This window comes from Coccinella septempunctata, chromosome 1, assembly GCF_907165205.1.
Source record: "Coccinella septempunctata chromosome 1, icCocSept1.1, whole genome shotgun sequence".
Lineage (NCBI taxonomy): Eukaryota > Metazoa > Arthropoda > Insecta > Coleoptera > Coccinellidae > Coccinella > Coccinella septempunctata.
The window spans coordinates 17,836,904-17,851,542 of NC_058189.1; the positions used below are offsets into that span (position 1 = coordinate 17,836,904).

Consider the following 14,639-nt stretch of genomic DNA (forward strand, 5'->3'; position numbering starts at 1 on the left):
TCTGCTGTTCTCATTATGTCGTCGGTTATATGCAATAATGCGATTGTACAACTGTGACCCTTCCTGAAACCAGACTAAACAGTTAAGATTATTTTATTGGAATTCAAATGCGACCATTGAATTTGACCACGTAATCTCCATTAATAAATAAAATTCAATTGTTTGAGACGTGAGACCATTTTGGTGTCAAAATTGGAAAATTGCAAACATTTGATAACTTTATTGTTCATGAGAATGAAAGCTCGAAAACGCTTTTCTATGTTATGGATGATATTGGTCATTCAACAAGGTATGTAGCCTACAAATAAAACAAAAAAGGAGCTCCATATTGGCCATATACCTATGTAGTTCTAAGACATTAGTTTATGAGTATTGAAAGTCGATGTTAGTCGTATTGTTTTCCTGGAATCCTCATAAAATTGACCATTTGGAATTACGGTAGGTATCTTAGGTGATGCAAATATTTTACCCGAGGAATAATAAAAGACTGAAAGGTGTAAGGGACATTAGGTAGGTACCAAATTAGGGGTGCGATTCAAAGAGAATTGATCTAAAGGGCTAATAGTGTTATTAAGTATATGACAAGTTAATTTTGATTTTCGAGGTAATGGAGGGAGAACAATACGTATGCCTTAACGACATCTTTTACTTCCCAGTATGAACCACCCTACTTATCTTTTATGGTAGGCACATCATTCAAAACTAATAGGCAGATTCTTCGAAATTATGGTTTAAAGGTTCAAATTGAAATTCTTTCTAGGATAATGGATGCATGTGCTGAAACGAGAATTGATTGAACGAAAGAAGATTTTTCTGAATCAGGATGATATACACTATACAGGGTGTTTCAGAAAGATTGCGACCTTGGACCTTTGTCGAAAACTGTTTTGTTTCCAAGACACAGGACGTCATATATGTTTTTCAAATGGATATGTTTTCGAGAAAGTTCGGCAGTCCATCTCTTTTTATCTTAGCTAGAGGCAGCCATTTTCAACAATTCCTGTAATCTGACATGTAATAAAATTCAATGTTCTATTGCTCTACTCAAGTATGTTTTCGAATATAAATAATGGTTTTCAAGTTTTACTGAAAATTGGGGCATCCTTGAGAAAGACAGAGAGATTATTTTTGTTCTAAATTATATAAGAATTGTGGAAATGAATATCATTTTGGCGTACCTTACTATTTTTTTCATGCAGATATTTTGAACGAGTAAGAATAAGAATATTGAAGGGCCTGAGGGACCTTAGATAGGTACCAAATTAGTGGTGACATTCAAAGATAATTGATAATTAATAGTGTTATTGTATATGACAAGTTGATTTTGATTTTCGAGGAAATGGCCTTAACAACATCCTTTACTTCCCTGTATGGACAACCCTGCTCATCTTATGGTAGGCATATCATTCAAAACTAATAGAGAGATTCTTTGAAATTATTGTTTATAGGTTCAAATTGAAATTCTTTCGAGGATAATGGAAGAATGTTCGAGAATTTATGCATGTGCTGAAACGAAAATTGCGTAAAAATAAATGAATCAAATTATAAATAAAAGAAACAATCAAAATGGAAATTTATCAGGTTTCAGATAAGTTATTTCAAACTATTCTATTTATTCAACTAAGTTCGTCTTATATCAAATTTTTTCCTTCATGTAAGATTCTGTTATTTGTTCCTTTATGATTTTATGCCATCTGAGTCTAATTTGTCATGAAAGTATTGTTGTAAATTTTCTTGATTCTATTCACTTTTCTTTTTGATATTAATTTATGAGTTGTTCTTATTCTATTCAGATTATGCGTTACATACTCAATTCAATACTGTTTGTATTGACCGCTGAAATCTGACATGCACCCTTTCTTATCTTTAATAGTCGAGTTCCAGAATCGCATTTTTTCCATCTTTTCCATCTGTTACGTCAATACCGTCCAATCAGAGCGTAGATCTACGTCTATCTACGAATCAAAGCAAAGTCTGCTCGCTCTCTTTCCTCCGAGATGTAATTCTGGAACTCGACTAATACCTGGAACTTTCTTATATTAACGATCTGTCATTTGACGAATGACGAATCCGCCCAAAATTTTTGGAAATAACTGAAGGGGTAGGTACCTGATGACCTGCGTATTAAGCAATTAGACTATGCAAAAATTTTGCCCATCTCATATAAAGGGCCCGATGAGGGTTCTTCAGATCATTCTTCGCTTGGTATACTTGTGATACAGAAGTGTTCTTAGTTGTGAGAAAAATTCAACGTATTGTGATTTTTGTGATTTTTTCGATTTTGTCAAGATGTATCATCCAGATTTTTCAGCGTACGGCAGGCCAGCTATGTTTTTCGATCGCAGAGGGGTAAGTAAATTTTTGTTTGAACATTCATTGACGTTGATAATATGTCGAATCGTAACGCCGAATTTGAATTCTTGAAATACATCAAAACTTTAATATTTTTTCTTTCTATCATTTGTCATTTTCGAATATTCGAATACGTACATGCGTACTACAGCCAATTTGAGTGAGTGCCAAAATTCCCAATAGTTCATGAATCGGCCGCTGAAGTATTTCTTGAAATATATCTGTCATCTGTCATTTGTCATTTTCAAATTTCGAATATTCGAGGTACATGCGTATTGTAGCCAATTTGACTAAGTGCCAAAATTCCCAACAGGGCCGAACGGCTCTTCAGATACTCAGTCTGTGTAAAGTTGTGATACAGAAATGTTCATTGTACGAGAATTCCTCCGTGTTTTGCTTCTTTCATTTTCGTCGAAATGTCGATGTTCGTTCAAGAAACTCGATTCCTTGAAATTTTACAGTACGATAGCCAAGCGACGCAAAAGCCTATTTGAACAAGAAATTTTTTTCATGGCAACAGTCTGTATCTTTCAAACCGAGTCGATTCGTAAAAAATGGTAAAGGAAAAAATTGTTTATTTTGACCTCGAGAATCTACTGTTAGAATAATTTTCCAACTTTTTCCAAAATAATTGAAATAGCCCAGTAAACCACACCATGAAAAATTCATTACTTTTTCAGTAAATTGGGATTATTCAATTCAATTCAGCGTTTTGAAAATTCGGTCTTCCAACAACAATCATCCGGATTGTTGCATCAATTAAATAGAAGTTTATTTTATTCTGTGTCCCATACTAATCTTGAATTTTTTTTCCAGAATTTGGTACAGCCACCAGTTTGGCACACACCCCAGTTTGTACAGCCACCGATCCTCCATCCCAGACAACAGTTTCATCAGAATATTCCTGATGAAGCTACCATCAGTCTTCATTACAATAATGTGCAGCAACCTAACGTCTATGAAGTGAACGGTACCACCTATTACGGAACTGCCAACAGTCATATGGCTTCAGCTTCGGCGAATAAGCTCCACAGAAGACTTTTGCCTGAAGAATGTGAAAATGTCAAGGATGAGAAAAGAATCAGGAGGCACCACAATGATACTCAACGTCGGCATTCAAGTTTTTACGGTAAGTCGACCACTCTGGAATTACAAAAATAATGATATTATGTATGATTAGAACCAGGAGGGAAAGTTCTTCAGTTCACAAGTTTCATGCTTGTAACTATTAGTTTCGAGACTTTTTGAATTGGTCTCAAGACTTGAAAGATTCAGGGTTCAATGTTGAAATACCTCTCATAATATACAGTCTTTTCTTCTCAAAATAAGGCGGCTCAAATGACAGTATCTTAATATGACATCTTTGAAAACCTGCAGACTCTTTACCCACCGCTGAAAGTGCATAGGTACATCATAGAGCCTTTTTTTCTTTTCGCTATCTAATCTTCAAAATCCTCTAGATCCCTGACCATTTTTAATACTGAGATTCGGCGTCATTGGCGTATTCATCAATCAACTTTTATTTTCCAGAAAAACAATCGGATGTTAGCTCACCGAGGTGTCCCCAGCAGCAGAGGCCAAACAAGAAGAAAAGTAAGAAGCCCTTCCCTAATGTGTACAAGCCGATTCGCTCGGCAAGGGACAAACGACCATCAGATTGTAGCGAAACCAGAACTGGTGCCAAGGAAAGGAATAACCCCCCTAGGGTGGAAGCCGCTGTTTCGCCAGTGTTCGGATTGACCGAAGAACGACTGTACAACCTCCTCAACCAGTTCACCGTAGCTCCGGATCTGTTTTCCAATGGTTTTCCACAGGTGGATAAGGTTAAGAACCAAGTCCGCCTGTACAAACACTGTTTCGGAAAACCTTTCAGGATCCCGAAGAGATTGGCTGGTATTGAGGAGGATTTTGATCGGAATTCACCGACCGCAGTTGAGAGGACCTGCGTTAGGTGTAACGATCAGTTCTTCGTCAACGAACACGGTTACTTGACGAAACAGCAGTGCTTTTACCACTGGGGGAAAATATCGTTCTGCCGCCATACATGTTGCGAAAACACTCCGGGATCCAAAGGTTGCACATCGTCAAAACACCACGTATGGAACGGTACAGTGGCCGGGATCAACGAGTCCCTGCAAGGTTTCGTGAGCACAAAACGTAGCAAAAAGGCAGAACGGAAGGTTTTCGCTGTAGACTGCGAAATGTGCTACACCTTGCGAGGCTTGGAACTTTGCAGGGTAACCGTTTTGGGTTTCGATGGTGCCACGGTGTACGATTATTTTGTGCAACCGGAGGAAGAAGTTGTGGACTACAACACTAGATTTTCCGGAGTGACGGAAAGTGATGTGTATGGCCCAAAGTCGAAAACATTCCAAGAAGTGCAGAGCGATTTATTGAACTTTATCCACGAGGACACCATTCTTATAGGACACGCGTTGGACAACGATTTGCGAGTGCTGAAACTGGTCCATTCTAAAATTGTGGACACGTCTCTCATTTTCCCTCACGAGCGCGGTTTTCCCTTCAGGAACTCCTTAAAACAGTTGATGTTAGTTCATCTGAATAAAGCAATTCAGACATCCGATCATGGACATAGTCCATATGAGGATGCTCTGAGTTGCTTGGAGCTGATAAAGTTTAAAATACAACTGTACTACGCTGAGAGACGTCTCACAATTTAAGAAGAGACCAGTTGGCAAGATCTTGTCCAACAAGTTCCGTGAGCCTCAACCTGAATTTATGTATATAGGTACAACACATGTGATATAAAACTAAAATTTTTATGTATATATTTCAATATTTTATATGATCTCAGTATGTTAGCTAATTGTTAATTCAATTGGTTGTGTTACTTTTAAATTGGCCGCACTTATGTATATATGTATATATGTTTATATTTCAAATAAATCTTTGTTTCAAAATTGAATTAGGACATTTCACTCTATTACTGAACTTTTGATAGCAAACAGTTTAAAAAAATTCCTAAATTAGTTTTATATATGATTACTATAAAGATGTTCCTAAACGTATATAAAAACAAACTGATTTTACGTTCCTAAACGTATATAAAAACAAACTGATTTTAAAACAAAATTGTATGAATGAATACAATTTTATATCGACAATTTTGTCATTTTTACTTATGGACAAATTTCTATCTATCACCGTCCACTATTTGTATATAATTGTAAATATCTACTTTTTTATGTTAATCTTAAGTTCCAATCATGGCTGTGCTGTCAATGTACAAATTATTTTATGAATAATAATAGTTCTTTTCAAATTTTTTCTTTTATTACCTAATTGCATACGAAATACATACATATTTGAGGCTTACAGTTAAGCCTGCCTTGAATAAATCGAAGCAAAGCCTCCTATAACGCTCAATAAAAATACCAATCAAAAAAGATTCCTAGAACCATCATAGTAAAATATTTCCCTTCATGAATTCTGGACATCTTTGATGATATGACGAAATCAATTATCCTTCAGAAATTCCTTGATTGGATAAATAATCAGACGAGGCACTTATCTCATACAATACTCTATAATTGAATCGTTACAATATAATTTGATTTTTCCGTTAAAAATCAGAGTTCCCTCATTTAGATATCCCTGCCAACGAAAAATCGTCGTAGATCTTAATGAGATACCTACATAATCAAGAAGAGCAACACTTCTTGTAATAAATCTCCAAATTTCATCGAACACAGTTCAAGCGTTCGATCTTGAAAAAAAAAAATTTCATATTTTTCAGGATTTTTTGAAGAACAAACTTCAACACGCGTATCTCCCAGAAAAATCATCGTAGAGATCAATGTGATACATAATCATAGAGAGCAACTCTTCTATTAATAAATATCCAAATTTCATAGATCTCAGTGCAACCATTGGGTCTTGGCGAATCTTTAACTGACTACATCTTTTTTAGGATTTTCGAGGAACAACAGATCGTCACATAGGTGACATTTATGCTTCGCACACAGATGAACTTATGCTTCGCACATAAATGACACTTGTGCTTCGTCCCACGAATGACACTTGTGATTCAACTGATTTTCCTTTCACACTGAATGGAGAAATTAAATTGAGAAATGCCCCGGTCCAATAAAGGATCTCCCTATTCCAGAACGTTTTGCACCTTTTGCCTAAAGGACAAAAATACTCCATCTTTTTCAGGATTTTCGAGGAACAACAGACCGTCACATAGGTGACATTTATGCTTCGCACACAGATGAACTTATGCTTCGCACATAAATGACACTTGTGCTTCGTCCCACGAATGACAATTGTGATTCAACTGATTTTCCTTTCACACTGAATGGAAAAATGAAATTGGGAAATGTCCCTGGTCCAATAAAGGATCTCCCTATTCCAGAACGTTTTGCACCTTTTGCCTAAAGGACAAAAATACTCCATCTTTTTCAGGATTTTCGAGGAACAACAGATCGTCACATAGGTGACATTTATGCTTCGCACACATATGAACTTATGCTTCGCACATAAATGTCACTTGTGCTTCGTCCCACGAATGACACTTGTGATTCAACTAATTTTCCTTTCACACTGAATGGAAAAATGAAATTGAGAAATGTCCCCGATCCAATAAAGGATCTCCCCTTTTCCAGAACGTTTTGTACCTTTCGCCTAAAGGACAAAAATAATGGCCAAAATTGAACTTGACTTATTCTAGGGAAATTTTGATGGTAAATGTGCAGGCCGAAAGATATCTTTTTGAGTAAAGGAACTTTTTAAAGGAAAATATTCGCAGTTTCATCTATGCATCATCCAGAACGCTTTTTGGTATATACTTCTATAGTGTGGTCAATTAATGTGTCTTCTTTTACTTCCCAGTATGGACCACTCTGCTTATCTTTTATGGTAGGCACATGATTCAAAACTAATAGGGAGATTCTTCGAAATTATGGTTTAAAGGTTCAAATTGAAATTCTTTCGAGATTAATGGAAGAATGTTCGAGAATGTATGCAAGTGCTGAAACGTGAATTGATTAAACAAAAGTAGTTTTTTTCTGAATCAGGATGATATACACTATACAGGGTGTGTTTCAGAAAGATTGCGACCTCAGACCTTTGTCGAAAACTGTTTTGTTTCCAAGACACAGGACGTCATATGCTATCCAAATAGATACGTTTTCGGAAAAGTTCGGCAGTCCATATATTTTTATCTTAGCTGGAGGCAGCCATTTTCAACAATTACTCTAATCCGACATGTAATAAAATTCAATGTTCTATTGCTCTACTCAAGTATGTTTTCGAATATAAATAATGGTTTTCCAGTTTTACTGAAAATTGGGGATCCTTGAGAAAGACAGAGAGATTATTTTTGTTCTAAATTATATAAGAATTGTGGAAATGAATATCATTTTGGCGTACCTACTATTTTTTTCATGCAGATATTTTGAACGAGGAAGAATAAGAAGATCGAAAGGCCTGAGGGACCTTAGATAGGTACCAAATTAGGGGTGAGATTCAAAGATAATTGATAATTGATAGTGTCATTGTATATATGACAAGTTGATTCTGATTTTCGGGGAAATGGCCTAAACAACATCCTTTACTTCCCTGTATGGACAACCCTGCTCATCTTATGGTAGGCACATCATTCAAAACTAATAGGGAGATTCTTTGAAATTATGGTTTATTCAAATGATTCAAATTGAAATTCTTTCGAGAATAATAAAAAGAATGTTCGAGAATTTATGCATATGCTGAAACGAGAATTGATTGAACGAAAGTAGTTTTTTCTTAATCAGGATGATATACACTATACAGGGTGTTTCAGAAAGATTGCGACCTCAGACTTTTGTCGAAAACTGTTTTGATCCTAAGACACAAGACGTCATATGTTATCCAAATAGATATGTTTTCGAAAAAGTTCGGCAGTCCATCTCTTTTTATCTTAGCTGCCGAATCTACCCGAATCTACCGGTACTTATTACTTTTTCGAGGAGTTTCGACAGGGTAGGCAAAATGCTTATAGGTCGCAAACTATTCCAGGTCCTTTGGGTCAGGGACCTTAGCCACAGGAATAACAATAGCTTTCTTCCACTGGCTAGGAAATACAGAGTGATGCAAGCAAAAATTTATAACATGTGTTATAATATATGGGGCAGAATATAGGGAACACATAAATTCAGGATGAGTATGTTGATACCGTCATGACTAGTTGCTTTACTTTTGATAAACTTCATAATTTATAAAATCTCGATCTCACCTACCTCCCTGAAGCTGAGATAACTGTCGTTATATCTATTAGAGTAAATATTCATCAAGTCATCATCAGGAGACAAGTCAGGTACAGAATTCAGAAAGTGGACATTCATATTATCAACATCTTCGACTGTAAAGGGTAAATCTATTCTACCACGACCCACGAAACCAAACTTTTTCAAATTGTCCCAAGTAGTTTTCCGACCAAAAGAGTCATTAATGTACCTGCTGTAATACACTTTCTTCTCCCTTTTGACGGCCGCAGAAACAAGATTTCTAAGTTGTTTATACCAAATCCAGTCACTGGGCAGCCTACTTCGCTTAAATTTGGAGAATACCTGATTCCTCAATTTGATCATCTGCCGCAATGTTTCAGTCAGCCAAGGAGCATAGTCTTTCGATATTCTAGACATCTTAAAAGGAGCATGCTAATCTATTAGATTAGATTTAAATGTAGGAGGTGAGAAAATCAACTTTCCGTCAATCGTTTCTTAATCATAAATATCGCTCCAGGGAATGGACATAAGATCACACTTCAATCGATCATAATCAAGATTTTTGAAATCTCTGTACGTCCTTATTACTGGGCCGGTTCTTCTAACTGCGAATTTGATAACACAATAAACGAGATCGTGATCACTCAACTCACGTGGAACAGGCAACACCCCAGAATCCACCTCCAATCAGTTGTTAATCCACCTCCAATCAGTTGTTAAGATATAATCCACCAGAGTGGAGGTGTTGAGGGTAACTCGAGTTACTTCTTCAATTAACTGTTCAAGACCAACGCTCTCTAATACCTCTAGCAACCTTCTCATTTACACACCTGACCTGTCGAAAAAATTTATGTTGAAATCTCCAAGACACTCTACATAATCAACAATTGGGATCACCTCAGTAACTTTTGCCTCAAAACAATCCAGAAACAATTTATAATTACATGAATGGGGCCTATAGACTATAGAAATTGCCACCCTTTTAACTCCGATATTCAGAATCAACCAAAACTGCTTAAATACAGTGACCGACCTTAATGCTCTGCGGATTATCGTACTCCTCACATAAACGCCAACCCCTCCACCCCAGCTACCTCTATCCAATCGTAAAAAATTACAGCCATCTATTGCAAGATAATTACTAGAAGTTTGCTCATCTAACCATGTCTCTGTTAAGCCAAAAACGTCAAAATCATTGGAAGTTGAACAATCCCTGACCTCGTTGAAATGTAAAACCACATTCAGATGAGCAACCTTCAAAATCCATGAATGCAAAATCACAACCAGTCACAGTGGAAACATAACTGGAAATAAGACATAAAAGCAAGCAGAAAAGGAAGAATCACAAAAAGTGATAGCGAATACGAACTTGGGTGATAACCAAAATCAATAAAATATGAAGCAATAAATAGAGAAAGAAAAAATAATTGGATTTATAGTGTGACGTGGCAGATTTTGCTCCGCCACAAAAAGGAAATTTCTTCACCCATACTTGCATAATAAAACCTGACCACCGAAATATTTTTGAAGAAAACCGTTATATCATGATAGGTCTTTACCGATTGATATTTCGACCTTGTTTTTCACCGATCAGTCCCATATTTGTCGCGGAAACCGTATATGTCTTTTGTTTTCAGAATTCATATATTTTAGATTTTTTTCCGTTCAACCGTACTTTTTCTGACTCGAGAGAGGTCTTTCAACTTGTTCAGTTTTTCTTTTTGTTCAATTGTTTCTATCTCTTTACGAGCCGGCTGATCGACCGAACAATTTGAGTGCATCCAATGGAGAGATGAGTAACCCATAATGGGGCTAATTTTCCGAGGAGAGGGGTACTTCTTCGAGGCCCTGCGCTGAAGGCCAAGAGCTAAGTTAGTTGAGATCTAGCTGCCAAGGAAATTGTGTAAGGTTTTACCGTGCAGGACAGTTAGAAATACGACAAGTTTGAAAGTTTAGGGCGAGTCACTTGTAGCATTATTATTCCTTACGTAGTGCATACCTGAGGGGATATCTTCGCTATTTTCCATGTTCTTTAGTCCGTTGGACTGGCTGAAAATACCTACCATACCGTTATTGTAGGCTGTGTACTGCCGGTTTCCGCAACCGTTCATCCGTTCGACCGCCGTTGGGCCCCAGGACAGCTTGGGGATCCTACCGTATTTTTGGTGCTTATTCTTATAATAGATTGCCGACTTCCGACCGACCACGTTACAGGTTGACAGCCACAGACAGACCTTGACTTACTTTATGTTGACAGCTTCTTCCGACCTGCTGTCTGACTGGCAGCCATTTTGAGGGTCACAGAGAGAAAGAGAGAGAGAGAGAGAGAGAGAGAGAGAGAGAGAGAGAGACAGGGTGCGCTGCAATTGGACTGAGACCAGCCACCGTACCGATTTCTGCCGACAGAGGTAGTGACTTGCCAGGATTTCAAAAGTTAACCTTATTTACCGTCTATTTCCACCGTACTCCTCTGGAGTGACCGTACAAAATTCAACCGTATTTACCATCTATTTCAACCGTATTTTCCTGGAGAGACCGTATTTCATCAGCCGCCCCACACCGACCAGGCCACCGGTTAACATCAACATTTGTTATTACTTGTACATTTCTGTATATATTTTAATCCAGTAGGAATAAAGAACTGAACGTTTATTTTGTTGCTAGTTATTTTTGCCAGTGAGAGACAGTTCCTTAAATCAGTTAAAGATAGATTTTCGTCAGAAGAGGTAGGTACTCTTTTTGAACGATTGAAAACCGTCACCCTAGTTTTCATTGCTACCCTTCTCCACTAATCATTCAAGTCTACCCGGACTCTCTAATTCTTTGGAGATTCCACTGATTGCCCCACCGGCGCCCGCGCAAAGGTAAGGAGCGTCCAGTATGAGAGAAAAAGCCCATCACAATAGGAATTCACTAACTGATTAGTTAATCAGCAAAATTTCAAGTATTGAAAGTGAAAGATTGAGACCAAATGAAGCAAAAAATCAATGAAAAAGATATGTACCTCCAACCGGAAAAATTAATTGTATTTATAGGAATTCAATAACAGATTAGTCAAGCAGTAAGAACTCAAGTATTGAAAGAGAAAGACAAGACCAAAGGAATGGTTTACTTGACACAAAATATCAATGAAATAGATATGTAACAGAAGTTCACTTAGCTCAAATAAAGCTATTCAGAGTAATATGAAAATCAACAAAAATATGAAGCAATAACCAACCGGAAAAAAGATTGTATTTAAAGGAATTTAATAACAGATTAACAAGAACTCGAGTATTGAAAGTCAGTGACTGAGACCAAATGAAAGGTTTTCACGATACAAAATATCAACAAAAAGATAAGTAAAAATGTTAAGTAACAGAAGTTCAAAAAAATAGCACAACTGAAATATAAGCAGAAAAACAAGCGAAACATAGATTACTGCTCCGCATCACCAGTAACTTATCTAAAAAAGATTTACATACTATTCAGATCAGTTTCAGAAATAATCTTTTCACTTTCTCGTCAATTACAGCATAGATATGGCATAGAGAAGACAAACATATTGATATTTAGACATCAATACATGCAGAAAGAATAAACCGAAAATATTCCAACTAGGAACGAAGAAAATACATGTTGAAGACAAGACCAAATGTCCTGGAGTTGTGATTGATTCATTTTTGAACTTGTAATTTTGAATGAAAATCACGCTATTGTGTAATTTTTTGGGGACAATACAAAATTTGGAAGAAGCTTTCGTAAGTAAGAATGTTAGGGGTTATTTTCGATCCAAAAGGAAACTTATAGGAGCCTATTCAAAAAAACCAAAGTACATTCCATTATTAGCTCTAGTCTGATTTGTTTATGTCCCAAACTCCTCCAAATGTTCCGGAAACTATCATTAGCCCCTCCAGATTCTTAGGAATCGAGTCAAATGCTTGTATATACAGGGTGTCCCGTAAAGACCACGTCAAACGAAAACGAAAAGTAGTTCAGAATGTGCTCTACCTGATGTGAAAAAATCGTTCATATGAAAGCCTCACAGTTTTCGAGATATTTGCTGTTTTATGAAAATGTTGAATTTTTTCACTTAAAATGCTTTCTTCCTTGCGGAAACTACAATTAAATACTTTTCGAATCAGTTTTTTTTCCGTAAATTTTGTTGAATGATTACTCCAATTCATGCAATGAAAAATACCACAAAATGTTATACAGGGATTTTGAAAAAAAAATTGAAATTCATGTTCTGAAGGAAGTGTTTTTTTGTGCTGAATTCTATCTGACGTGGTATAAAAAAAAGACACTAGACCTTTTCTGCATATTACGTTGAAAAGTTGCCCATTTTGTGAGGATTCCGAAATGGTAAAATACAGGTGATAACCTTCTTCACGAAAAAAGACATTTGAATGTTTATCGAAATTGAAGCATTTCTATGAAAAACTGTTTTTTTCACCCTTTCCATAAATACTTTCATTTTGCACTTCCTGCTGAAAATAATCAATCAACAAATCAATAAAATGTTATTAAGATGCTAATTCACTGACTGAGTTTTTTTATTTCTTTTTCTTTGCCTAAAGAACTCTCGAACATCGATTTGATATGATGCGATTCAATGATTCACCAGACTTGAATCCTCTGGATTTTTTTACTGGGGTTTTTAAAAAAATGGAATTTATTCGAATTCTATAAGAGATGAAGCACAACTTAGGGACCGCATTCGACCAAAGTAGCGGGGAGAAGTTTGTATGGTTTGAAAAGGTCATTTCTCAATAGATGCAGGGCATGTATTAGCGAAGGGAGTGGTCATTTTGAGCATTTGCTCTAATAAGAATCTTGAATTTTTATACACAATAGATTTGTTGATGTTGAAGGTCCTGTGCGTTATTACATTATATCATTGCAATTAATGAATAATTTCATTTTATAAGTAATTTAAAGACTAACTGACATTTTTCAAGATAATTATTCAATATGTTACAGCAGAATCTGCAAAATGCAGGAATTTGTGGAAAAGGTGACGAAATCAGTTTTTCACAGAAATGCTCCATTCTCGATAAACATTCAAATATCTTTTTTCGTGGAGAAGGTTATCACCTGTATTTTACCATTTCGAAATCCTCACAAAATGGGCAACTTTTCAACGTAATATGCAGAAAAGGTCTAGTGTCTTTTTTTTATACCACATCAGATAGAATTCAGCACAAAGAAACACTTCCTTCAGAACATGAATTTCAATTTTTTTTTCAAAATCCCTGTTTAATATTTTGTGGTATTTTTCATTGCATGAATTGAAGTAATCATTCAACAAAATTTACGGAAAAAAAACTGATTTGAAATGTATTTAATTGTAGCTTCCGCAAGAGAGAAGCATTTTAAGTTAAAAAATTCAACATTTTCATAAAACATCAAATATCTCGAAAACTGTGAGACTTTCATATGAACGATTTTTTCACATCAGGTAGAGCACATTCTGATCTACTTTCCGTTTTCGTTTGACGTGGTCTTTACTGGACACCCTGTATATATTTTTTTTTCGGTGCCAAATATTTCAGTTTACCTTCACCTACGTGATGATGCTATTCTGCGAAACACGTGTCGTGGTTTTGAACTCATTTTGTGAAAATCGAATAATCTGCTTCAAATTAACTACCTTCCCCTGATAGTGCTGTTTCTGTTTAGAAAAGTGCCTGTTAAGGAAAGCCGCTTTGATTGCAGTGGTGAGTTGCATTAAAAAACACCCATATAAATGTTCGAAAACTCCATAATTCCCAAATGATAAGGGTTATTATTCTTTTTTCCATAATGGAATCTTTTACGTGTAACTACAACCTACTTGCTAGGTATTTTGCTAAGCATAAACCTAAACGTCTTACCTAGATATGTAAAATTGAAATTATTCGGGATTTTACGAGGAAGGATAAACCTGAGTAAGATGGGGAATATCGGTAATCAGGCATGACTTGCCAAGACATAATAATAACAACAAGTCATACAAAAATAAGTGGTGGAAATAGAAATCGAAAGAGGGATATTCCATTTTCTCCAATTTGCAACAAGTCATACAAAAATAAGTGGTGG

The 14,639-nt window shown here is 36.1% G+C and overlaps 2 protein-coding genes across 2 annotated transcripts; both read left to right on the forward strand.

Annotated features, from left to right (window-relative positions):
- The first annotated feature begins 2,263 nt into the window (after window positions 1–2,263).
- Window positions 2,264–3,636, forward strand: LOC123321962. The gene is made up of 2 exons (XM_044909779.1): window positions 2,264–2,349; window positions 3,169–3,636. The coding sequence occupies exons 1-2, from the start codon at window positions 2,290–2,292 to the stop codon at window positions 3,511–3,513; spliced, it is 405 nt and encodes a 134-aa protein (XP_044765714.1). The 5' UTR covers window positions 2,264–2,289; the 3' UTR covers window positions 3,514–3,636.
- Window positions 3,525–5,033, forward strand: LOC123322838 (putative exonuclease GOR). The gene is made up of 2 exons (XM_044910876.1): window positions 3,525–3,546; window positions 3,883–5,033. Exons 1-2 carry the CDS (start codon window positions 3,525–3,527, stop codon window positions 5,031–5,033), a joined length of 1,173 nt encoding a protein of 390 aa, XP_044766811.1.
- Window positions 5,034–14,639: the final 9,606 nt, after the last annotated feature.

What these genes read in the sequence shown, in the direction of transcription:
- LOC123321962 (XM_044909779.1), top strand. Translation starts at nt 2,290, where the DNA reads ATGTATCATCCAGATTTTTCAGCGTACGGCAGGCCAGCTATGTTTTTC. An exon ending in TGTTTTTCGATCGCAGAGGG is followed by an intron (nt 2,350 to 3,168) that starts GTAAGTAAATTT and finishes TTTTTTTTCCAG; the next exon opens with AATTTGGTACAGCCACCAGT.
- LOC123322838 (XM_044910876.1), top strand. Translation starts at nt 3,525, where the DNA reads ATGATTAGAACCAGGAGGGAAA. An exon ending in GATTAGAACCAGGAGGGAAA is followed by an intron (nt 3,547 to 3,882) that starts GTTCTTCAGTTC and finishes TTTATTTTCCAG; the next exon opens with AAAAACAATCGGATGTTAGC.